This window comes from Podarcis tiliguerta (genome assembly GCF_965153285.1).
Source record: "Podarcis tiliguerta genome assembly, chromosome: 10".
NCBI lineage: Eukaryota > Metazoa > Chordata > Lepidosauria > Squamata > Lacertidae > Podarcis > Podarcis tiliguerta.
Window position 1 is genome coordinate 36,265,710 of NC_139543.1, and position 23,699 is coordinate 36,289,408.

Here is a 23,699-nt window from a genome sequence, read left to right on the forward strand (position 1 = left end):
GTCAACAGAAAGTTTCAAAAAAATATACCTTTCAACTAGGCAGGGCTGCTGTAAAGCCTTGTTTTTATAGCTACCCAGAATGCTGTGGAGGAAACTGGAAAAAATTGTGAATTATCACTTAATTGGGCAAGTTTTCATCTACTGATGTGTGATGGTGTCTGATCCCCTGTGCAGCTATGGAATGGATACTGCAAAGCTGCTTAATTCTGCTGGGAATTGCAATGATACTTTCTGGCTTCTCGAATATGCTTCTGCTTGCTAAGCTTCTGTACTCCAGTTCTGCTATATCAACTGAGAAACTGACTTTGTCTGCTCTGCCTAGCAGTGTTTGCACCTTAGTGGGACTCTCTGGTCCAAGATCATTCTTGACGGGTTGGGAGTTAATGTTGATAGGCACTATAGGCAAGCAGTCTCCTGCAAATCCCATCACTACATTATTCCCAAGAGACTGGGAGAGACCCCAAAACACTTGGATGTATTATAGGGATGGGTTTTAACTCAGCAATGAGCATTTGAAGGCGCACTCATGTCTGTTCAGAAAGCAGACACAGCGTCCTCAGTGTGGCTTAATTCCAGGTAAGGATGCCTAGGATTGTGGACTCAGCCTGAGAGCAGCCATCGCTGTACTTAATCTGCTTATTGCCATGCGGTTCAGTTTCTGAAAACTGCAGCGCTTACAACACAGGCATGCCTTCAGCTGTATGCATACCATGTCTGGCCAGATGAGGAAGTCAGCATTCTGACTGGGGATGAACTAAGAGAGATGCACTTCATGTTCACACGGATACACAAATATTTACTTACTTACTAACTAACTAACTAATTTTCTATACCACCCTTCATCTGAGGTTCACAGGGTGATTTGCAATATAAAAACACAAAAATACGTAACATAGTAACAACAACAACAAAAATAACACACACACCACACAGTTCAAAAGGCCATGGATTGTTTAATTAGCCAATAATTGCTACCTATTGCAGTTAGCTAAATTATTTCAGTAAAACTAGAGAGAAAGAAATATTCGTTTTAAGTGTGAGACTGAGACGTGATGCAAACACAGATCCACCACAAACATTACTTCGTTTAATATGAAAAATCAATCATTTTACAAGATTGTAATTAATGTGTGCACACATGAAGCTGAAAACTGTGTAGTAGAGTACAGGATGCTTAGTGCAATGATGACGCAGGCCTTTTGCTAATTCCTGGGCAAAACCATATTCTTCCTCATTGTCCTGAAGAGCCAGCCTGCTGCTACGAACTGAAGAACCTAAAAAGGTAGCAAAAGTTGGAGAAAATGCCCATGGTGTTATTAATATTTGTAATCCACTCTGTAACAGCAGTTCCCAGGGCAGGTTACAACAACTGAATTGTCAGAATTAAGAACACGCAAAAGAGATTACATTCACAGGAATAGGGTGGGTCCTGAAAATATACATCTGAGGTGTCAAAGGCCAGGTTAAAGAGGTGTGTGTTCAGCATTTGCCAAAAGCTATATAGTGAAGAAGCCAAATGTACTTCTGTGGGGAGTGAATTCCACAACTCAGGGGCTGCCACAGAGAATGCCCAATGCTGAGGGTGGTGGAACTACCAAAAGAGGCCCCTCTGAGGTCTGTAGGGAAGGAGGCCATCTCTCAGATATTTGGGGCCTAAGTCATTTAAAACTTTAAATATTAGAATGAGCACCTTGATTTGGACCTGGAAACAAACTGGCAGTTAATGCAGTTGTTGCATTTTGGACCAGCTGAAGTTTCCGGGTCATCTTTAAGCCCTATGTTGAGAACAAACCACTGAAGGTCTCTTCACCATCAGCTTGTTTTAGACTCAGTATGAAGTGCCAACTCTCTGTAATATGTACCTATTTCATACACATGACTGGAATTTTTCTCCACATGTGGTGTAATACAATTTTGCACCCACATGTGAAAAATGAAATAAAATAGCCACCATCTATTGTGAAAGTAATGTGTGACACACACCTTACTTAAGTGTCCTGTAAAAAACAAGTCACTGTCATTTAACAAAAAACACACTTACTTCTACCGTTAGCAATCCAGTATTGATTGAAAGTAATAGCCATGTATTTTGTTCATACCATGTCTTAATATCTTCTTCACAACCCTGAGGGAAAAAGTGATATTTAAATGAAAGTATAGACGTACCTCAGAAGTCGAACGCCTTGTGAGTCGAACGTTTTGGCTCCCAAACACTGCAAACCCGGAAGTGCGTGTTCCATTTTGTGAACGCTCTTTGGAGTCCGAACATCCGACGCAGCTTCTGATTGGCTACAGGAGTTTCCTGCAACCAATCGGAAGCTGTACCTTGGTTTCCGAACGTTTGGGAAGTCAAACAGACTTCCGGAATGGATTCCATTCAACTTCTGAGGTATGACTGTAACTGTTTATTTCTCAAGTTACACTCAATTATTATCTTTTACCTAGGGCTCAACAATTTTTGGGGGGTGGGGGAAATGCCAAAGAGCAAATGTATTCCGTCACTTACTAGAGGAATGGAGAATGCTCATGTATAGGGTGAGAATGTGTGTGTCCTGCTTGTGGACTTTTCATAGGCATCTTATAGGCTGTCATAGGAAACAGGATGCTGGCTAGAATAAGGTAATCTGCTTTTTATTCTTGGTTAGCAGTTTTCAAATATGAGCCTTCCCAGATACAGAGCATGGATGGGAAAGCTCCAGCCTGTGGGCCTAATTAGGTCCACCAGGGGTCCCAGTTTGGTCAGGGGTTCCAATTTGGCCTGCCCTACACTTGACATCATAAGACATCAGCTTTGGGCATGTACAGCTGCAGCTGTAAAGGAACAATCCATATTATTACAGAAGATTCCAAATACAGCCAGCCCCTGCTGCAAGTAGTGTTTGCTTTCCTCAGAAGCAGCAGCTAGCATTCCAAGCACACTGAGATACATAAGAAATATTTCAAATTCTACTGGGAGTACAGAAACATGCCTTACAATACATTGCACGCTTACCCTCGTATATGTTGCATTTTTCAGTGCATCACAAAACCACTTCTTCATGTTAGATGTTGTGCAAGAACATGGTACTTGATTTGCATGATCTTTATTCTTATTCCATTTCCAGTCCGTGGAATTGTATCGCCCACAACAGTGGAGCTGGAGAAGGAGAAACGTCCTCAGTGTTACGAGTAATATAAAGGTAAGTCATGTCAAGTTGCATGATAAAGTAGTAAAGTAAAATCAACAATGAAGTCCTGTTGTTAAAACAGGAGTTTCTTCTTACTTCCCCAAGTGATGAGAAAATCAGAGCACTGCTATGGGGTTTAATTTCCTATAGATATGAGGAAGGAGAGGAAGAAACAGAGAAAGGTCATGCATGCACCAGAGACGTTGCAGTTCCTGTGTAATCTATGTCTTTCAATTTTTTTACAAACAGCTTATTGGAAGAAAGCAGCTTCCTATAAGCAGGCAGCATAACGGCTAATCTAACTTTAGATTTCCAAAGAATTGCACCGCAGTATTGCTTCAGATTTCTTAGCCAGCTTCAGCTAAAAATTCCATTCAGTAACATATGCCAAATGACCTTTGAAAGGAAGCACTGCAGGGTTTAGGCATTTCATCTGATACAGAAAACAATGTGCTTGTTTGGTCTTCTACCGCTATGACTTACCATACGCTGAATATTATTCAAAACAATCCACTGATGTTCCTTTGCAGATAGATGTTTATTGCCATAGTTAGAAATAAGCTCATCCATCTGAACTCTCCACAAGTCATTGGCCTGTTTACAAATAGTGTTAATAATTCCATTAGTGTGTCATCTTTTAAGAAAATTGCAGTCATCTGCTATGGTCAATCAGTGGCATTCTAAAACATTTAAAGTGGAGTCCATTGTTCATTACATACAGTTAAAAAGAGCCTGGGGTAGAGCTAGACTGCCATTGATTTCAATGTTTCTAGCTCCTTAGAAGTATATACATGCATACTAAGGCTATGTTCAGAAGGAGGAGCTGAGCAAGCAGCACTTCCAATGCAGTCCCCTTGATATCCTTTGCTCTCAACAAAAGGTGATCACACACTGAATACTGAGAGTGGAAGGGACGGAAAAAAATCATCTTTCTTCCATAGGAAGTTCACCTGCTGTGTTTAGAGAATGAGTGCATAAGAGTGCATCTGCACAGGACTCCATTTTATCCCTCACTTATAGACGAACAGTGTTGTATGGGAATATAGATCCATGATACCTATACTCCGAAGTGGGAGTGCTGCTGTGATCTATCTGCTTGGTCTCTTTGGTATGAGCTTCAGGCTGCAACACTTTCTGACTCACTGAAGGTAGGTTGAAAGTCAGTTTGCAGCCTCTCTAAGGAAAGTTCACCACATGGAAGCTCCTCAAGCGAAAACACTGAGCCTACAAGATGCGTGGACTCCTGCTGATGGAAAGCCAACTGTGCACAGCTCTCAGCACACAGAAGGAATATGTTTGTCACATGCCAGAACCACAAAAAAATTCAGGTGGTTTTCCGTTGTGGTCAAAGAGCTGAACCCTGCGCAGTGATGCCAGTGCTCATGACTGGCTCATCAGAGACAGGAAGCAAATATGCACAGAGCTCAAGCAGACACCACTTGCCCTCATGATAGTATAAGTCAATTAATATCTAGACAAAGAAGTTTTTGTATGCAGACAGACTTTCAGTTCTACTCATCTCATTGTATCCTACAGTTCTCAAGGGAAATGAAAATAAACACAAATCGAAGAGCGCAGGCTGTTTTAGAATGAGAGTTTCAGAGCTTTCACATTTCAGAAAACTCTCCCTCTGCCTTCATTTTGTTGTCTAATGTCTGTATATTTTTCACATCCCCTTTTTAGCCGCTAGTCTGCTTCCCTCCAGGGCAGGCTGTGTCTAGGCTGCTGACACCCTTCCTGCCAGCAAGGAGACTACTGAAAAGAAGAAAGCAAAAAAGGGTGGGGGGGTAAAATAAAGTGACCCAGTCTCAAAGTAGCCACCAGGCAAGGGAAACAGAATCAACAAAGTGCATGTGATTTGCATGTTGAAAAGCCAAAACTTGAGGGCTGTTAAAATACCTATTTAAAAATGGAAACAGATGACACAGCTTTCTGTAAGCCACAGTTTGTGTATATACCCTGTGCGCATACACCATGACAGAAGGGCTAAGCTATTGCACATGTCAGTCTTTATATCTTAACAACAAGCATTCACAAGCGATAGGTACAATCCAGCTAGAGCCAAGCCCCTTTTGGGTTACTGTCCCATTAAAGAGCTTTGCTCATGTCGCCAGCCTTCTCTGTGTGTGCATTTGACAGCAAATGCTCAGTAAACCCTGGATATCTTCTACTTGCTTAATATTATTGTGCAAGGAGTTCCAAAACCTAGGTGTGGACACCCCCAAAGGTCCACTGTCATGCAGAAGCCAGGAAAATATCATGTGGTATCCTTAATTAGTACCTCTCCAGCTGAATGAAAAGCTCAGGCTGGCATATATGAGTTCCCTCAAGGAAGCTGATCCCAAGCTATTCAGGGCTTTATTTTCTTAGAGCAAGACCTTGATTTTGACTTGGTAGTATATAGGAAGCCAAAGCAGAGGTGTAATACATTGCTGATGAGAAGCCCAGTCAGCAGCTGGACTGTTGCATTCTGTATGAGTTGTTATTCTGGGTCGCTGTATAATTTGTTGCCAACCATCTGTTTCAAGATACAATGGACTGTGCCTCCAGGGATGAAGTCAAACTGATGTGTTAACAGCACTGAAATGGCCTTCCCAGGGCACAAGCCTGGGTAGTGTTATGGAGGTCCTGGGCTGCCCAGATGAGAAGACCTCATTCTCCACCTCCCTGATGTGGCCCAAAGGAAAGCAGAGCAATATATTTGGCACCAGCATGGCTGCAGGAGTTGCCGGAAGGAGGTGTGCAAGGAACCATCCAACCGGCTTAGGGACTCCACTTCAGATTTGTGTAGGGTTTACTCCTTAGCCTTTTCTTCTCCTGAAGATATCCCAAAAGGCCATGGAGGTTTAGGATCAGTGTTTTCCTTCTCTTAGATGGGCTACCTTGCTAGGTTGGTGAGCTACATCTGCACACCTTCCGACATTTCTCTAATGAAAATAGGGACGTTCCATTCCATAATGATAATTTTTACTATTTATGCCCCACACATCTTGCCCCAGCCTCTCTGGGCAGCTTCCAACATATATAAAAACATAATAAAACATTAAATGTTTTTTTTAAAAATCTCCATACAGGATTGCCTTCAGATGGCTCAGGGGTCAGATAGCTCCATACCCTCCAACATTTCTCCAATGAAAACAGGAGAACGTCCTACGGAATAGCGGGACATTCCAGGATCAAATCAGAAACTGAGACAGTTTCTCTAAATCAGGGACATCCCTGAAAAATAGGAACACTTGGAAGGTCTGCATCTGCCCCTCACTTCCCTCTACAACACATGCAGAAACCACCTTCTTGACTACTGTATCCACTCTTAGTTGCATCCATTCAATCCACTGGAGCCTGTCTTTGCATGGAGGAGAAACCTCTAAATCACTAAGGATTTGAGACCCATCGGCTATCCTCACTTGGTTCAGCCAATCAGTCAAAGCCATTCCTGGGGTGTCAAATGCTGACAGCTTCCAGGAGCCACAGGTGAAAGCTGAGTATAGGGTGGACAAACTAACCAAAGGTGGACAAACTACCCCAAAAGCAGCATGGTGTGTCCCCCAATAGAGATACTATCTCTCCCCTCATACCCCCATAGGCATATACATATACACGGTATAAATGGTGCAAATAAATAAATAAGCAATCTTTCTGTTAAGGTTTCTTTTTCAGATACATGCATACTCTTGAGACAAGTAAATGATGTGGAATGCTTGGAATCCCTCTGCATGATCATGTGTAGGATGGCTCCAGGGCACTGTGCACTTTGGCACAATATACTTTTAGGTAAACAATAGGTACATACCATTTCCTTTCCTGCATATAGGACCCCAAGTATTGCCATTTGGATAACAAGGACAAGGACAAGAAGACCCATGTACTGAAAATAAAAATAAACCTATTACTAGGAAAGCTGCACAAAATGCATTAATAAGCTCTGTGTGATTAATATAGAGAGGAATTTCAGTTACTAGAAATGTTGGTACCTGCAAGAAGAATTTATGTGTATTATAAGAATGAGTCATCATTGTAAAACATACCAGCTTTATAGCTGAGCACCAGCTGCTGAGTGATAAATTGCGCTATCATGTTAGGAATGTAGAAAGAATATAGGAAGCTGCCTTATGGTGAGTCAACCCCTTGGCCCATCTAGCTCAGAATTATCTACATCGACTGTTAGTGCATCTCCTGAGAACTTTCCCAGTTCAACATGGAGATGCTGGGAAATGAAGCTGAAACTTTCCACATGCTCGACCACTAAGCTATAGCATTCCAATTGGAAATTCAGATTTCAAGATACCATACCCTGTGTACATGCTGAGGGATGCATTTTGCCTTCCCCCAAGCATGTATATATTTACAATGCAATGCAATGACTTCATTTGTCAATGAGTGTGTTCTGAACCCAAATCTTAGCCTGGCAGCAAAGAAAGAGAACCTTATTCTTGACTGAATAAATGTTGTGCAATGAAAAGCAAAGCAGTAGTATGAGCATCTCCATAAGATATCCTAGCACCTTGGTACATACATTCGTTTCTTTACAGAGATTTTGTAAAGTATTAAAAATGTGTCCACAAAGAAACAATCTTCCCTTCCAGCTAGAAGGGTTTAAAGGTCTTGAGTTTACCTCCACTGAACACCCTTTTGGACACGCATAGTTTCTTGTGTCATTGTTAGACATGTTGTTGTTTTGTAGAGTCCAAGGCATGACCAGATAGATTGAAACAATAAGCTGCTCTTTTGCTAAATGTTTATAATGCAACAATTGTTCAGTTGTTACTCATTTGTTGCACAGGTTCCAGGTGTTTTCTCTCACATCTGCCTCAGAGAAATCACATTTCTCTAATGCTCAAATGACAATATTGTGTAGAAAATGTAATAAACTGAGGAAGTCATTGTGATTTAGAATGCTGTAACCTAGTTGCATGAATATTATGGATGCCCACCGAATAGATCCCATTAAATCACTGATGACAAGCAATATAACTTTTTTTGTTACCTTTAGGAGCTACATAGTTGAGACAGATTTAGGGGAGTGTTTTAGCAGTTCAGCTGCACTGGGTGCTGAGCCTCAGGGGTGCCAGGGGATGCCTCAGCTATTATTTAGAATGGAGTACAAGAAGCAGGAAAAGAATTTTGGCATCGCACAGGGCACCACTGAAATATGAGACCCCCAACGTTTGCCACTGTGCATAGCCTGGGGCCTTCCCAACACACTCATTTGCCGCAATACTCTTCAAAAGCCCTCCTCTGGGTGACCCTGCCCACTTAGTTAAGGAAAGAAGCAAGCGTAAGGGCCTTCTCTGTGGTGGCACCCCATTTTTGAAACTCTCTTCCTTTGAAGGCTCATTGGGCTTCTATGTTACTCTCTTTTTTAATGCCAAAGACATTTTTATCTTCCCCAGGTTTTAAACATTTATTTAATTATTTGATTAGGATACCGAATCACTTCTGATTTTACACACACACACACCATCCTAATCATGGTGGGGGGAATCATATATACAAAAGATTAAGAACAGTTTCATAATGTAAAAATGATTTTAAATCCAAGATAGACTGGAATCAAAAGCTCCACTTAAAAGACTTGATGAGATATTTGATGAGATTTTAGTACTGATCTTAGCATCTGACTTCCCTCCCAACAAGTCCAGAATTTACCTGTTGAAGAAAGGACTTGCATTGTAGATAAATATCTGACCAGTTCCAAGACAAAGTGGAAAAAGACTCTGAACAATTTTACTGCCCCCTGTAGTATGACTTCTGACTTTGCCTTGAGACTTCAGTGGGAGCTGTTGCCAAAGTCAAATTGGCAAGCAGCTTCTCTAGACTTTGCCCTGAGTCTAATCAGTTTTTGCTCCTTTTCTGTACAGTACTCCTCTGCAGGCTAAGCACTCAACCTCTCTGTGCTGGAACACTTGAAATACAGTATTCTATTAAGGATATATCCCTGTGTACATGCAGTACATGCAGTAAGATCAATTATTGTGCATTTTGTATCACTCTATCAGCTTTGGGATACAGAACAATCTCAAAGGTTAAACCACGTCGAGGATTGTTGTGGGGAAAGCTAAGTGTATGTTGCAAGCAACAACTTTGTGCTAAGGATTTTCACAAGTTATACTTACCACAGCTACTAAACACCTGTTTCCTCGAATGCTTCCTAAGTATCCCAAGAGTCCAATAAAAACAATGATGGATCCAACGGCAAGCAGCATATGAGAAACAGAATCTGCCACTGAATGTCCTCCTGTGGATACTAAAAAAATTGTAAAAATGTATTTTGTACTTTTAAATTCTTAATGTGTGACACTTAAAACAAGATGTCTGTAGCCATAAGTGAATATGTGAAATTGCTTACACGATACTTTAAAATGGAAAATTGCTTACATAGATTGACCTGTGCAAGAACATCCTTTCCTGATACTGTATTAGGTTATCCATTCTAGAGATATCTATCCTAGTTTGCTGTCTCTGAGAAAATAAATCTTACTTTCATGAATTCCTGGATATATATATTTTAAAGCCTACACATGTTTACTAATAGTAGTCACACTTGCTGTTGTTGTTTAGTCGTTTAGTAGTGTCCGACTCTTCGTGACCCCATGGACCAGAGCACACCAGGCACTCCTGTCTTCCACTGCCTCCCGCAGTTTGGTCAAACTCATGTCAGTAGCTTCGAGAACCCTGTCCAACCACTAGTAGTTACACTACTAAACCTACCTGGAGGCAATTTTTGTATAGATGAGGGCAAACAAGCTGAAGTTAACTCCAGGCAAGATAATGCTGTGGGTTGGGAGATTCCAGCTCAAGAAGGATTACCGCTATTTCTAGATAGTGCCTGTGACGTTGACATATGAGAGTGCTGGAGGTGAAATAGTTAAACAAGTTACCCAATCAGAACTCAGGTGGGTGGAGTCAGAGGGACTATAAAACCAGCTCTGGGAGGAATTCGTTGGGAGTTGGGTGGTTGGTTGGAGTGGGAGTGAATTGGGATAGAGTCTGTGGGTAGGTTGAGTTAAAGGTAAAGGTACCCCTGCCCGTACGGCCAGTCTTGACAGACTCTAGGGTTGTGTGCCCATCTCACTCAAAGAGGCCGGGGGCCAGCGCTGTCCGAACACACTTCCGGGTCACGTGGCCAGCGTGACATCGCTGCTCTGGCGAGCCAGAGCCGCACACGGAAACGCCGTTTACCTTCCCGCTAGTAAGCAGTCCCTATTTATCTACTTGCACCCGAGAGTGCTTTCGAACTGCTAGGTTGACAGGCGCTGGGACCGAACAGCGGGAGCGCACCCCGCCGCGGGGATTCGAACCGCCGACCTTTCGATCGGCAAGCCCTAGGCGCTGAGGCTTTAACCCACAGCGCCACCCGCGTCCTGTTGAGTTAGTGTAGCGAAATAAGTTGAGTCAGGAACAGTTAGGAGCTAGGCAGACAAGTAAATATCTTAGAGGTGGTTTAGTGAGTGAGTGTAGCTAGCGGAAGTTATAGGTCTGGATAGGCACCCCATGATTGTAATTGACCGTTACCGTTTATGAAACCACGCACTTGTTAAACTGCAATAAATAAACAGAAGTTTATGTTCCAATTTAAACCTGGCTGGACTCAGTATTCTACCAGGTAGAGCCTGGGTGGTGGCAGCGAGAAATCAAGTGGTGGCACAGGGATCAATAGATGGTCAAACGTCCGGGGACCCTGTGTGATCGCCACAGTGTCCCCCCCTAAAATTCAATATCTGCAGTTTGGGAATGCTCTTGCATTGGTGCTGGTTGGGGAAGCCCAGGTAGCATCAATACCAGGTATGTGTTTTTTCAGCTTTGGTTGGTATACTAACTGCAGCCACAGTGTTTCATTCTCTAATTGCTTTCAGAGTAGCACTTTATGTAGGACTGCCTTTAAAGATGGTCCCAACTCCAACTAGTTCAAAATTCAACTGCCTAAGCCCTGAGAGGTAACTATTTCTCTGTGAAGCTGTCAACTCCACCCTGCTATTAGTTACATGATCACTTATCCTAAGATGAAAGAGAAGTAAATCAAGGCTATGTCATCTTGCCAGGCTTCGGAACTGAACTCTCAGTGACCCAATTCATTCTTTGAAGCTGGGAAAAACAAAACAAAAAAGCACCGAGGTTGGACAATTCAATGGTAGTTATCCTATGATGATAACATAAATGTACCCTATACTGTGCAGCAGAGTAGTGTGTCAGCAGCCAGTTCATATGATAAAAGTGTATTTGAAGTCGTGACTCATTGCTACATCAAAACCATCATTTTTAAAGGGTTTGAAAACATCAATAAAGTAAGCAAAATTGTGGTCTCTAAAACAAGCCTAAACCGAATCTATTAAGATGGAGCCACGATAGGGAATCCGTTAGAGGACTACCATGATACCTACCGAAAAAAGCTGATTATGCTGCATATTGTGTAATCGCAATTATCTAATTTTGTAAAAACAATGTTTATATTCCATCTCGCTATAGGGCAAAGTGCAATCAACCACCAGTTGTTGCAATTAACTTACAATATCACGCCATCACTCTAAATTAGAAGCCAGGTGTAAAAGAGTGAAGTGCATTTTAGAAGTTATGAATTGTGGTGGAACACACACACACACACAAATGAATGTGCCATCTGGGCATCTATTGCATTGGGGATATGCCATTCCAGTCCCCTTGAGTTTGATACCTCTGCCCTACCCTGTGTATATTAGCTATAATATAACTAACTATCAAATAGCCAGAGTTTGTCTTTGGCAGAACTCCCTACTATCAGCCCATTACTACTATTTATTATAGCCCATATAACTGTGTTCTAGATAATACTGACCCTGCAGTAAGAGTCAGTGTACACACTTTTGCTGCTTTGTGTGGGGCACCATAAATAACACTCTTCTCAATTGCTGCAGTGGCACTGAGAAAATTATCCGGTACTTGCGATGAGTTGAGCCAAATAGCTTGCAATATGAAGTGATATAAAACAGCCTCCACACAGTGGCTGTAACATGTGCACCAGTTTGAATGATGGTTTTTTTTTTTTTTTTTTCAGAATGACTGAATTGATTTCTGCCTAAATGCTGGAAAAGCAAACCATTCACAATGTTGGATGGTTGGTATATTGAAGCCAATGGCGCTAAGTTAGTATAAATCCAAGTATTACAGCTTTACAATTTTCTAGTTCAAGCCATCTGCTTTCTTTCATGTTTGTATAATGAAGGGCATCATAACATGACAACAAGACTGATATTTTGATTTCTGGCTTTGTACAGTAAATGTTCTAAGGCAATGCTGCCATCTTGTGGGAAGTCAACATTTTAATGGTTAAATAGAATACGCTTTCCTTTAAAGGTTAGAGAAAGTTCTGGGCAGGCACTTATACTTACGCAAAAGTCTGAAAAACCTGTTTCTGTCTAGCGACATCCAAAGACCAAAAGTCACAAGCAGAAGACCTAACACCTGAAAGCAATACATAATGGCTGTTTGTATCTGAATTATGCTACAGAACTTACAGTTAATGTTTAATTCCTGTCTAACAGTTCCTGAAAACTTCTTACCAAGAAAATTCCATTGAGGATGTTTAAGAAGTATTTTAGTATGAAGAGTTTTTCACTTCTTCTCATTTTGCTCTTCATTTCAATGGCACCTGGAAACAATGGTTGCACATTGTGATATTTATATAAAACTGAAATGCATATTTCACATTAGTTTTAAATGTATATTGCCAGTAAAATGCATCCATGTTTTCTAACACAGAAAATATTTAAGGACATAAAGTCTTCTGCAGTCCACTTTTCTGTCTTTCTTACTGACAGGTGAAGCAGAATTAACAGATACACATTTCCCCTGTGTCACTCTCCCGACAAAGGCATCATCATACAGGGTGATCAAAGCAGTTTCTGTGACAGAACAGGACCTAAACCTCAACTGAAAATCTAGGCACAGGTCTAGGATTTCCAGGGTTTTCCCTTCTTCCACCACTTTCCCTGGGAAAACCCACATTTTACCACAAAATCAGAGCAAATGGCAACCAGGTTTTCCGGTTATTGCCCTTTGTTCCAAATTAGGAGTAAAATGTGGGTTTTCCCAGGGAAAGCATAGGGCAGGGGTGGGTGGAGGGAACTCTGCTTGGACACTGACCTAGAAATCCCACACCTGTGCCTAGAAAGCATGTTCTAGGAGCAAATCAGTCCTAGGATTAACTCTTTGTGTAAGTTCTTGCAACATTATAGAGAGCGGGAAGAGAGGAGCAACTTGGTGTAAGAATATATTTGGAATAGCAGATTCTTCCAGTGAGGATCTTAATGACTTTATTTATTTATTTAATGTTACATGCTGTTGGATTGCAAGTGGTTTACGAAATATAAAATAAACATCAAAATATAACCACCACCACCCCAAAAAAACCCAACAGTTAAAGACAGGTGTTTAAAATATTGAAAAGACTGAAATTCAACAGTAGCTAGAAATGGATAAAGCACACATAATTTCTGCATGTCTGGATAGGATTGGCTTAACAAAAATGTTTTAAACAAATCAAACTGGGTGGATGCATGAATAATTGTGGGGTTTAAAAATTGTATCCTTTTGTATGACACCCTGAGAGCTTGTTCTATAAGACATCTGACAGATATTATTAATAAGTAAAACAAATAAGAAACTTCTGGCGCCACTTATCTGATAATACACACAGCAAAATATTATTTTCCTCTCACCTCTGAAGAAGCAAACCCACAATATAGTTCTTCGCAGATACTCCAATTTTAATGTTAATTCCAAATTCCACTGTTTAGATTTGCCGCACAGTATGCTGTGTTGATAAGGATTTACTTCCTTGTTACTGAGGTTACTATTTACATGTCTTTGTAAATGATGTTTAGTTTGTTTGACACTTCCATTACACTTAATTTGCTTTCAAGAACCATTCTCTTTCTTTCTTTCCTTTCTACAATTTAAAAAAACCTTAGATACGAGTTAAGGTGCTTACAAATCCAGTGATGTGCCCAAACCATAGAAATGGTAAGTTTAGTCACTTGGGCTTAATTTCTACCTCTCGTAAATATATAGAATCCAGAGTCTCCCATAGTGCACTCACTTACAACTTACCGGTACCTTGCACATGAAGCCCAACCTCAAACAACAACAACAACAACAACAACAACAACAACAAAAACTAGTGAGACTCCTATATAGGGGGAAAGGTAATAAAACAATGTTTATTGGATTCAGTTCAGTTCTCATATACATAACTTCACACATATTCTCCAAGGCTTCTTAAGAGAGCTTTTTAAAAAAATCAAAATAAAAAATCAAAATGTTTTATTATTGTACTCTCTGTAAATGTTATCCTAGTCTTTGGAATGTTTTGAAATTGATACTTTGCTGAAATAAAATTTAGGAAAAAAACTTATTAACCCATGGATGATATTACTTAAGAAATATCATGAAGCAAGAGCATTCAGTAATGACACACTAGAATCACCTAATGAAAGAAACAAAAAGGCGAAACTAATATATGAGATAGACTCATGACATGCAAAGTGAGATAATTGTGATGTTTATGGTGTATAGCTGATGAAAACCCCAAATTAACAATCTCAGAAAATTAGAATATTAAATGAAATCAGCAAAACAAGGACTGCAAATAGAGCAATATTGGACCTCTGAGAAGTAGAAGCACTCAGTACTTGGTTTGGGCCCCTTTTGCATCAATTACTGCCTCAATGTGGCGTGGCATGGATGCTATCAGCCTGTGGCACTGCTGAGGTGTTATGGAAGACCAGGAAGCTTCAATAGCAGCCTTCAGCTCTTCGGCATTGCTCGGTCTCATGTCTCTCATCTTTCTCTTGCCAATGCCCCATAGATTCTCTATGGGGTTAAGGTCAGGCAAGTTTGCTGGCCAATCAAGCACAGTAATCCCATGGGCATTGAACCAGGTTTTAGTACTTTTGGCAGTGTGGGCAGGTGCCAAAGTCCTGCTGGAAAATGAAAGCTCGTCTGCGGAAGGAAGAATGAAGTGCTCCAAAATCTCCTGGTAGATGGCTGCGTTAACCCTGGACTTAATGAAGCACAGTGGACCAACACCAGCTGATGACATGGGTCCCCAAATCAACACAGACTGTGGAAACTTCACACTGTGTTTCAAGTATCTGGCATTGTGTGCCTCCCCATTCTTCCTCCAGACTCTGGGTCCTTGATTTTCAAATGAGATGCAAAAGTTTCCACAGTCTGTGTCTATCTCATATATTAGTTTCACCTTTTAAGTTGAATTACTGAAATAAATGAACTTTCCCACGATACTCTAATTTTCCGAGTTTCACCTGCATAAGGAGAATTTCTGAAGTGAGGAGACTTGGATTCTTCATGATTTAACACCCTTCCTGATTTGGCTCCCTTCCTAACTCACAGAGGTACTCTCATGCGGCTGAGAGTACTTCATGCTCCCAGAGGTGTCCCATGTCTAGAAACAGAGCTTTTAGCTAAAATTAGAGAAGTGCTTAGCATCATGATGTTTACATGCCTACTAAAATGTAGAATCATAGAATTGTAGAGTTGGAAGGGCCAAAGGGCCGTGCAGGAATCCAGTGCAGGAATCACAGCTACATTCTTCTGATATTTAGTTTGAATCTCCTTTATTGTTATTTGAAGCCAATGGTTCGGGTCCTACTCTCCGGAGCAGAAGAAAACAAGCTTGCTCAACCTTTCATATTAGATATTTAAAGATGGCCATTGTAGCCCCTCTCCATCTCCCCTTATCCAGGCTAAACATACCTAACACCCTCAACTGTTCCTAATATGGCTTGGTTTCCAGACCCTTGAGGGAAAACTAAGATCCGACCCAATCGCCTTCTAAATCCGGCCCGCAGACGGTCTGGGAACCAGCATGTTTTTACATGAGTAAAATGTGTCCTTTTCTTTAAAATGCATCTCTGGGTTATTTGTGGGGCCTGCCTGGTGTTTATACATGAGCAGAATGTGTGCTTTTATTTAAAATGCATCTCTGGATTATTTGTGGGGCATAGGAATTTGTTCATATTTTTCTCTTAAAATATAGTCCAGCCCCCCCCACAAGGTCTGAGGGACAATGCACCGGCAACCCCCTGCTGAAAAAGTTTGCTGACTGCTGCCCTTGAGCATCTTGGACGACGTCCAGCTTTTCTGTTTTGGTTTGGGGCTTTCCCTGAGGTGTGACTGAGTCACTTGTAAAATATTCATTGTACGCCCCTTGAAAGGGTTTTGTTTTCAGACTTTGTGGGAAAGTTTTTTGTTTTGTTCTTAGAATCTGTAGAAATTGATTGCTTTTTCAAGACTTCAAAGTACACTTTTCGTACTTTGCTTCATTGTTACGTTTTGTACCGCTTCTATGGGTTTCGGGCTGCAAATCTTTTACACATTTGTTAAAACAAATAAATAGGTTTCATAGCCCTGTATTGCACCACTGTTGCATGTTTGGAGGGAGGAGGTTCCTAAAGGACCAACGAGGCTGCCTAGCATTTTAATTTTTTTCCAGGAGCTGTGTCACGAAGAAAAACAAGCCAAAGCGATGAAGAAAGGTGTCCTTCTCCCTAGCTACAGGCCAGCGTCTTGCCTTTCCACGCATCCTAAGTGCAGCTGGCTCCTCTGCATCCCCGCGCCCTCCTCCCAAGGCGTTCAAAAATCCCTTGTTTCCTCCCGGGGCTCCGATTCCAAGTCAATTAATTTCGAACTTTCTCGGCTTCCGTAGCTAGGACGTCCTTCTGCGCGCTGTTCGCGGTTGTCATGGCTACACTTCCTGTAACATTGAAGTTAGCCGCTCTAAGCTCTCGGGTTCTGAAGCAGGTCAGTGCTCAGCGGCGGCGGGAAGCGGGAGGGATGAAACGGTCTTCGACTCCGAGAGCAGGGACGGATCCCCTCTCCTGACAAAACAGCCGGGGAGGAACTCGTTTCGATCGCTAAGATAGAGCGGGGCGGCAGTTGAGCGAGGGCGATGCCTAGAACTACAACTCCCAGCGTGCAACGGGGCGCTGCCCGCTCAAGGCTTAATGCTTTGCTTACCCCCAATGCACTCTGGGACGTGTAGTAGCTCTGAGGGCTTGGCGGGCACGTGTCGCTTGTAAGCTTGAGGCTCTGGCTGCCGTCTATTTCTTTCTTTTTAACGACTTAAGTTGCTTCTCTTTGGAGCCAAGACGTGCCAAGTGTCACTCCGTTGCATTAGTGCACAGTGAGTGTGCCTCAAACTTGGATATATCCTGAGAGTTGTGTGTATTGGATAGATTTATTATTTGACGGTGGATATAACGTTCTGGTTTTTTAAGGGAGTAACCTGTCATTTCTTTCATTTCTCTGCAAAATGCCACATTACTTCATTAGGGCCATGTAGATAAACAACATTAAGTGTAAATTGTCCCTGGTAAAAGATTAAGGACAGTTAACCCACAAGTGGGTTGTGGTTTTGTTTTGTTTTTAAACCATCTCCATATATATATATATATATATATATATATATATATATATATATATATATCCCTGAGTGTATATAAATAAATAAAAGCAGGCACATTGTATCCCCATTTTTATTGCCCTTGCAAAGTGTTGCTTTTGAAAAGTGGTTGGCCAACAGAAATACATTAGCTACAATTGTTATCAAGCCACAATGGTCTTTATGCATGGGACAAGGAAATGAACCAGTCAGGAGGCAGCACAGTTAATGACAGTGACAACAACTAGACAAAGGTAGGCAATGTAATGTCTCCACAACTTAAACCTCAGCAACTGCCTACCTGGCCCTTTCCTCATACTGTCAAGATCACTAGTTATACCTCCACCTTTACTTGAGATGGATAGCATGCCATATTATTTTAGAATGGTCTTAAACAACAACATAATGTTAACCGTAGAAGTAACAGTTCGGCAGCACATGCATTTCTTTTCTTTTTGCCGTTTCCATGTTACAGTAAAAGGAATGGAGGAAAATTATGATGATCGACAAATTGAAGAAGAAATAGAACTTGAATTAAGCAAAATCAGTTTTTCATCCTCTGAAATAGATGATCCTGATCTTGATCCTGATTTATCAGCAGAAGCTTCAAGTGACAGCGAACCAGTAAGTATTCCACAGGACTTGGTGGCATACAGTGATCTTTCTGCATACTTGACAAACTTGGCATATACAGTATACAGAGTTCTGGCAGATTGATATATTTACTAGTTTGGTTGATAATATATGCCATGGAGGGTACCATGTGGATGGCTTGTTTCTTAGTATCCTAGACCCTAAAGAAACTTGCATATAAGTTCTGCAGTAACATATTATAACATAAATGTAGTTCCACTGTTTGTAACCAGCATCTAATTCTCAGAGGGACTCCATCAGAGGGCTAAATGTTTCCCACTGCTGTCCTATGAATTCATCTAATTCTTTTATAAACTTACTTAAACCATGAACAAATAACTGCTTTTAAGTGAATTAGCAGAAAGGTAATATATAATAAATAAATAGGATTTGAGACTGCAGCACTTGTATTCCAATACTTCTACCTTACATAGTTCCACCTAGGATTGTAACTTAGCTGCAAACAAGCCTAATATGAAAATAACATAGAATTTAATTTAAAATGTATATTAGATTTCAGACGAGCTACCAGAATCAGTTATCCAATATTTGAATTTTGTGAAGAGGAGTAGCCACAATGCAGAAAAGCTCATTTTGCAAGATTTGGAAAATGATGAAATATCAAGTAAGTGAGTTAGTCAGTTTGTTTTGCTACTGGTGTACAAGTAAGATGCTTATGTTTTACATGAGAAACTACAGCACTCAAACATTTTTAGAATTATTTGTAACTGAAAAGTAAGTTAGCAGTATTCAAAATATTTAAATAGACAAATGTTAAATGTTCAGGTAGCCGTAGCTGTTTATCACTGTTATGGAGATTTTTTGTAAATATTAACAGGAAAATACCTGGGAGTGCAAATTTAGGAGATTGATAGAAACCCTTGTTTAACATTGGGCCTGCCACAAATTATGCTTTGATTATTAAGATATCCTAAGTATGATTTGTATAAAACACTTAACCTATTCCTTTCATTGGAATTTTAATGAGTCTTTTAAAGGTAGAATAAGCAACCCTGATCTTGTATGGAATGTATCTTTAGTGTTGGATGTATAATGATCCAACCTAAAAAAAAACCCTGCCCATTTGGAAAGAAGTGCTATCTTATTTATATAAGTTCTAGTAGGATGTCTCACTGAAATGAGTTATTTGAGGCTTTGAACACTAACTTCTTCTGCAGTGTCTACATTATAATTTCTTTATTTGCAGGTGATATATACAAGGTAGTTCCTAATAATGCTTCAGAATGCTTGGCTGAGTTGGCTTCTGAATATAATGAAGATCCAGAAGAATTAAAGAAAAGGGTATTTTCTCTATATATTTTTACTAGGACTACTGCCACTGCTCATTCCACTTGCCAAACATGCCTACAGTCTGTGATATGTTGTGGGATCAGTGGTGTGTTGTGGGCTTGGTTTCAGTTTATGCGACCAGATGATGTGGACAAGATGTTCCTTCAGAGTGGGAGTCAGCAACTTCTGGACCATGTGGAATAGCTCCACTGGCCAGCTGCTATGGGGTGCAATGCAGGCTGCAAAGTGTGCCTTAGTCATCTGCACAGCCTCAGGGTAGGCACAGTTATGTGTGCTAACTAATCTTCATCAGGCTTTCTGCATAGCCTCTAGCTCCTCAGAATATCAAGGATCTACTTGGACTGCACAGTGCTGGAGAGGATACTCAGAAGCAATTGTGTCAATCTCCTGTCTTAGCTTGCCATTCTGTAGTGAGACAGGACTTTGAAAAGATCATCAGCATTTTCCACTGGTCAATTCTCAAGAGCATTCAGGAACCCTCTAGGTTTTAACAGCCTCCAAGGTCTGGGCTTCCACCCTTGTGTTGGGGGAATTACCACCAGGAATCTAAGCTTTATCAAACAGCAGTCCAGCCATGAGAAGATCTGCTGGGGTTGGGTTGGCAGAGAAGGGTGATAAAACTGGGTTTCTCTGTTGGGTTCAGACCTGGTGGCTTCTTTCCTCATGCCACCAAAATGGCTTCTGTACTGGGTACAGAAAATGGGTGCCAGCCCTCTCACTCACCTGCATGAATTTCCTGTTCAACTTTGGCTAACATACTTATATACATGTTATTTAATAATAATCTGGTTATTATCTAAGATAGGTATCCTAACCTTTGGCCGAACCTTTGGCCGTCTAGGTGTTGCTGAACTACAGCTCCCACCAGTCCCAGCAAGCATGGCCAAGGGTCAGGAGACTTGTAGGCCAACAACATCTGAGGGCCAAAAGTTCCCCACACCTGATTTGAGAAAACCTTAGTATTTACCATTCTCTTTTTTTAAAAAAAAATCCAGTTCAAATATAAGGAAATATTTTTAAATAGGTTTTTTTTTTAATCCACTGTGTGTGTGTATTCTTATTTCTTTTTTCCCCTTGCACTAATACGTAGTTCAAATATATGTTTCCAGAAAAAAACTGTTCCTAGTGACATTCTTTTTAGAAACTGGCTAGTTATGACAAAAATAAAATTTCATATGTAGAAAAAAATTCAGGATCTGATTAGTTTTTGGCAGTAGAGAGCAATAACAATATAGCAGAAAATGTGACACATGTAGAGATAAGCTTATATTGATTGTCATAACAGAAATAATTTGATAAGCTTGGTGGTTGCTCTAAACTTCCTTTAAAATTATATTTTGAATTTATCTCTGTTAAAATACAAACTGTAATACAAATACAAACCTATTGTTGGGTAGGAGGCTTGTCTCATATTTTGCTTGTGGCAATATGCTTGTTGAAGTAGACTTCCATGCAGACATCCCTAATTCAATAAGAAGTCTTAAATGCAAGCTAGTGCTGTATTGCATTCACATTTTCTTTCACCAATCTAGCTGTGGTTGTAAACACAAACCCCCATTCGAAAATAGGTGATATTTCTGATTAGCAGCTTAGGAGGGAAAGTAAAGGAATTTAATTCAGTTCTCCTCCTCATTAAACAACTGAATAGTAAGATTGCTGCTCTTACAACAAGACTCTGCACACACCAAGTTGGATTGTGGCCAATACAAGTGCTCCTAAACTTTTCATCCATAACAAATAACATCTGTTCATTACCTATATTTCTCCTACTATATCTTTCAATTTTGAACGATGACTAGCATAGAACATAACTGCTTCTGAGTATAGTTCGATGGTTCCAAGCTCAACTACACTCTCATGAAAATATTTGTTGCTGTTTAGGTATTGTCTGAAATAGAAGATGAAGATGAAGAACAACAGATCAATGTGACTTCTGATAATACAATAGAGGCCAATAATAATGGAGACATTGCCTCCAGTGAAATTGCTGATATCTGTTCTTTGACAGGTAAACAATCTTGTAAGATAGTGACTCACAGAGAATTACTCATCTTCATGACTTAGCCCAGGTCTCTCAGATCAATATTGTTTAGCCAGAGATTGTTTAGCCAGTTATTTTCTGTACATGGTATGTTCCACATCTGCATAATGTGAGCTATATTGTTGGTGATGTTGAAGATGAAGCAACCTCCTCTAGTGCAGAATGTTAAAATAGATTATCACAGGCAGAAAAAAAATCATACACCTTGTTTTTATGGTATAGTGAAAATTCTTAAAACCACCAGGAGCTGGCAACACAGTTTTATGGGGGCGCAATGGTATCAGTGATTCCAGATTCTCATGCCTGCATTCTTCTAGATGATGGTGGCACAGACCTTAGCTTTACTTTCCAAGAAGTTGAAGAAAGATGCAAGCGAGAATATGAGCTCTGGGAACAAAAGCAAAATGAACTTGAAAATGAAAGAATAAAACAATTGAAAATTAAGAAGTGCATGGAAGAAACGCAAAATGAAGAGGAGGAAAAAAGGAGGCAACTACGGCAGGAGGAACTGGAAGCTGAAAGAATGAAGTTAGAAATGTTCCATGCGGTAATATTTTAATGTAGATAATGGGCATATTTAAAACCTGTGGGTCATATCTTTTATTTATTTAGTATATCTTGTTTTTAGACTGAAATGAATTTGAATGCATTAAAAAACAATAAACATCAGAAAAAATAAAATATAAAACATACATTAATGAAATACATTAAATTTAATACATTAAATCATGCAAATATGGCATAATAATTTAAACATATATGTGCCCTGTGTAGCTAACCTAAAGGTAAAGGTGAAGAGACCCCTGAGCATTAGGTCCAGTCGTGACCGATTCTGGGGTTGCGGCGCTCATCTCGCTTTATTGGCTGAGGGAGCCAGTGTGCAGCTTCCGGGTCATGTGGCCAGCATGACTAAGCTGCTTCTGGCGAACCAGAGCAGCGCATGGAAATGCTGTTTACCTTCCCGCCGGAAGGTTTATCTACTTGCACTTTAAGGTGCTTTCGAACTGCTAGGTTGGCAGGAGCAGGGACCGAGCAACGGGAGCTCAACCCGTTGCGGGGATTCGAACCGCCAACCTTCTGATCGGCAAGTCCTAGGCTCAGTGGTTTAACCCACAGTGCTACCCGCATCCCTGTAGATACAGCTTCAATAAAAGAACTGATTCTTCATAATATGCTAGTCATTGATAAGTTCTGACATGCTTTTCACTGACATTGATATGTATATTATACTTCAAATGTTACAGGAAAAGAATTATATTGTAGCAATCAGCTCCTTTAGGGTACAAAGAGGACCTTGTTTCTCTTTGGTGCTACACATATTATCTAAGAGTGTGTTCAGAAACATTGCTTTATTGTTTATTATAAGAATACCAACAACTAGTATGCTTTTCTAGAGTAACAGAGTTTAGTAAATGTTTCAGCTTTTGTCATTTGGTTTTTATAATTTTCCAGCCTTTTCTGTTACTTTTTTACATGCACCTTCTCTGTCAGACATTCTTAAATCTAACATTAATTGAAGTTCTAACATTGATTATCTATATTATGCACAGCAACAACAGGCAGTGATGGAAAAAGAGCTGATGAAAGAGGAGAAGTCTTGGAAAGAACAAAGGAGACAGCATGAGGTAATTTACATACAAGAATGTTGACAATTTTTATAAGATTGTAGTATCGTAGTTTATGTATAGGAAAATAATCCTCAGCCCACATGTCACGCCCAAACCATCATAGGGTAGACTTATTGAAATTAATGCATCTAAGATAGTCATGTCTATTAACTTTAATAAGTCTACTTTGATTCTTGGCCCCATAACCATGGGTGCCTGGGACCATGGGTGCCATGCAGCTTGAATGGCCCTGGCATTGAAATTTGAGAGCGCCTGGCCCCCTCATTGGGAATTTTGTTGGTGCTTGGGCACCCAGGGCCCCAGGGAGTTGGCACCTATGATACTAGCATTGAATACCATCCCAAATTTATTCTTTCAGGATAGCAACATGCTTTTTCTACACCTGCTGGGACAATTACAAATAGTTCATTTCATATAATTATTATAACAGAGCCAATACAATAGCAATACACTGAACAATAAATGGAACACAGTTCAATATA

The 23,699-nt window shown here is 40.4% G+C and overlaps 2 protein-coding genes across 7 annotated transcripts in view; one reads left to right on the plus strand and one right to left on the minus strand.

Moving 5' to 3' along the window:
• Positions 1-933: 933 nt before the first annotated feature.
• On the minus strand, positions 934-13,953 carry TSPAN19 (tetraspanin 19). The gene is made up of 9 exons (XM_083401008.1): positions 13,862-13,953; positions 12,704-12,792; positions 12,533-12,605; positions 9,284-9,414; positions 6,961-7,035; positions 3,651-3,761; positions 2,993-3,136; positions 2,042-2,125; positions 934-1,274 (listed from the first exon to the last, which is right to left on the minus strand). Exons 2-9 carry the CDS (start codon positions 12,779-12,781, stop codon positions 1,203-1,205), a joined length of 768 nt encoding a protein of 255 aa, XP_083257134.1. The 5' UTR covers positions 12,782-12,792; positions 13,862-13,953; the 3' UTR covers positions 934-1,202.
• A 2,912-nt stretch (positions 13,954-16,865) lies between these two features.
• Positions 16,866-23,699, plus strand: part of LRRIQ1 (leucine rich repeats and IQ motif containing 1) — a 96,025-nt gene continuing 89,191 nt past the window's right edge. For 2 of the 6 annotated variants that reach the window (XM_083400920.1, XM_083400923.1), the window contains exons 1-7: positions 16,867-16,964; positions 18,080-18,228; positions 18,751-18,862; positions 19,445-19,539; positions 21,430-21,556; positions 21,907-22,136; positions 23,140-23,214. In XM_083400920.1, the coding sequence (XP_083257046.1) occupies positions 18,088-18,228; positions 18,751-18,862; positions 19,445-19,539; positions 21,430-21,556; positions 21,907-22,136; positions 23,140-23,214 (780 nt within the window). In that variant the 5' untranslated portion in view covers positions 16,867-16,964; positions 18,080-18,087. The other 4 variants (XR_014502415.1, XM_083400924.1, XM_083400921.1 and 1 more) reach the window with 4 other exon arrangements.

Bases quoted from the DNA above. Each gene is read 5' to 3' on its own strand.
- TSPAN19 (XM_083401008.1), bottom strand. From the start codon at position 12,781: ATGAAGAGCAAAATGAGAAGAAGTGAAAAACTCTTCATACTAAAATAC. The intron at 3,762-6,960 runs GTATGTACCTAT...ATTTGTAAACAG, and splicing joins TATATGCAGGAAAGGAAATG to GCCAATGACTTGTGGAGAGT. The intron at 3,137-3,650 runs GTAAGTCATAGC...CTCCTTCTCCAG, and splicing joins TGAATAATATTCAGCGTATG to CTCCACTGTTGTGGGCGATA.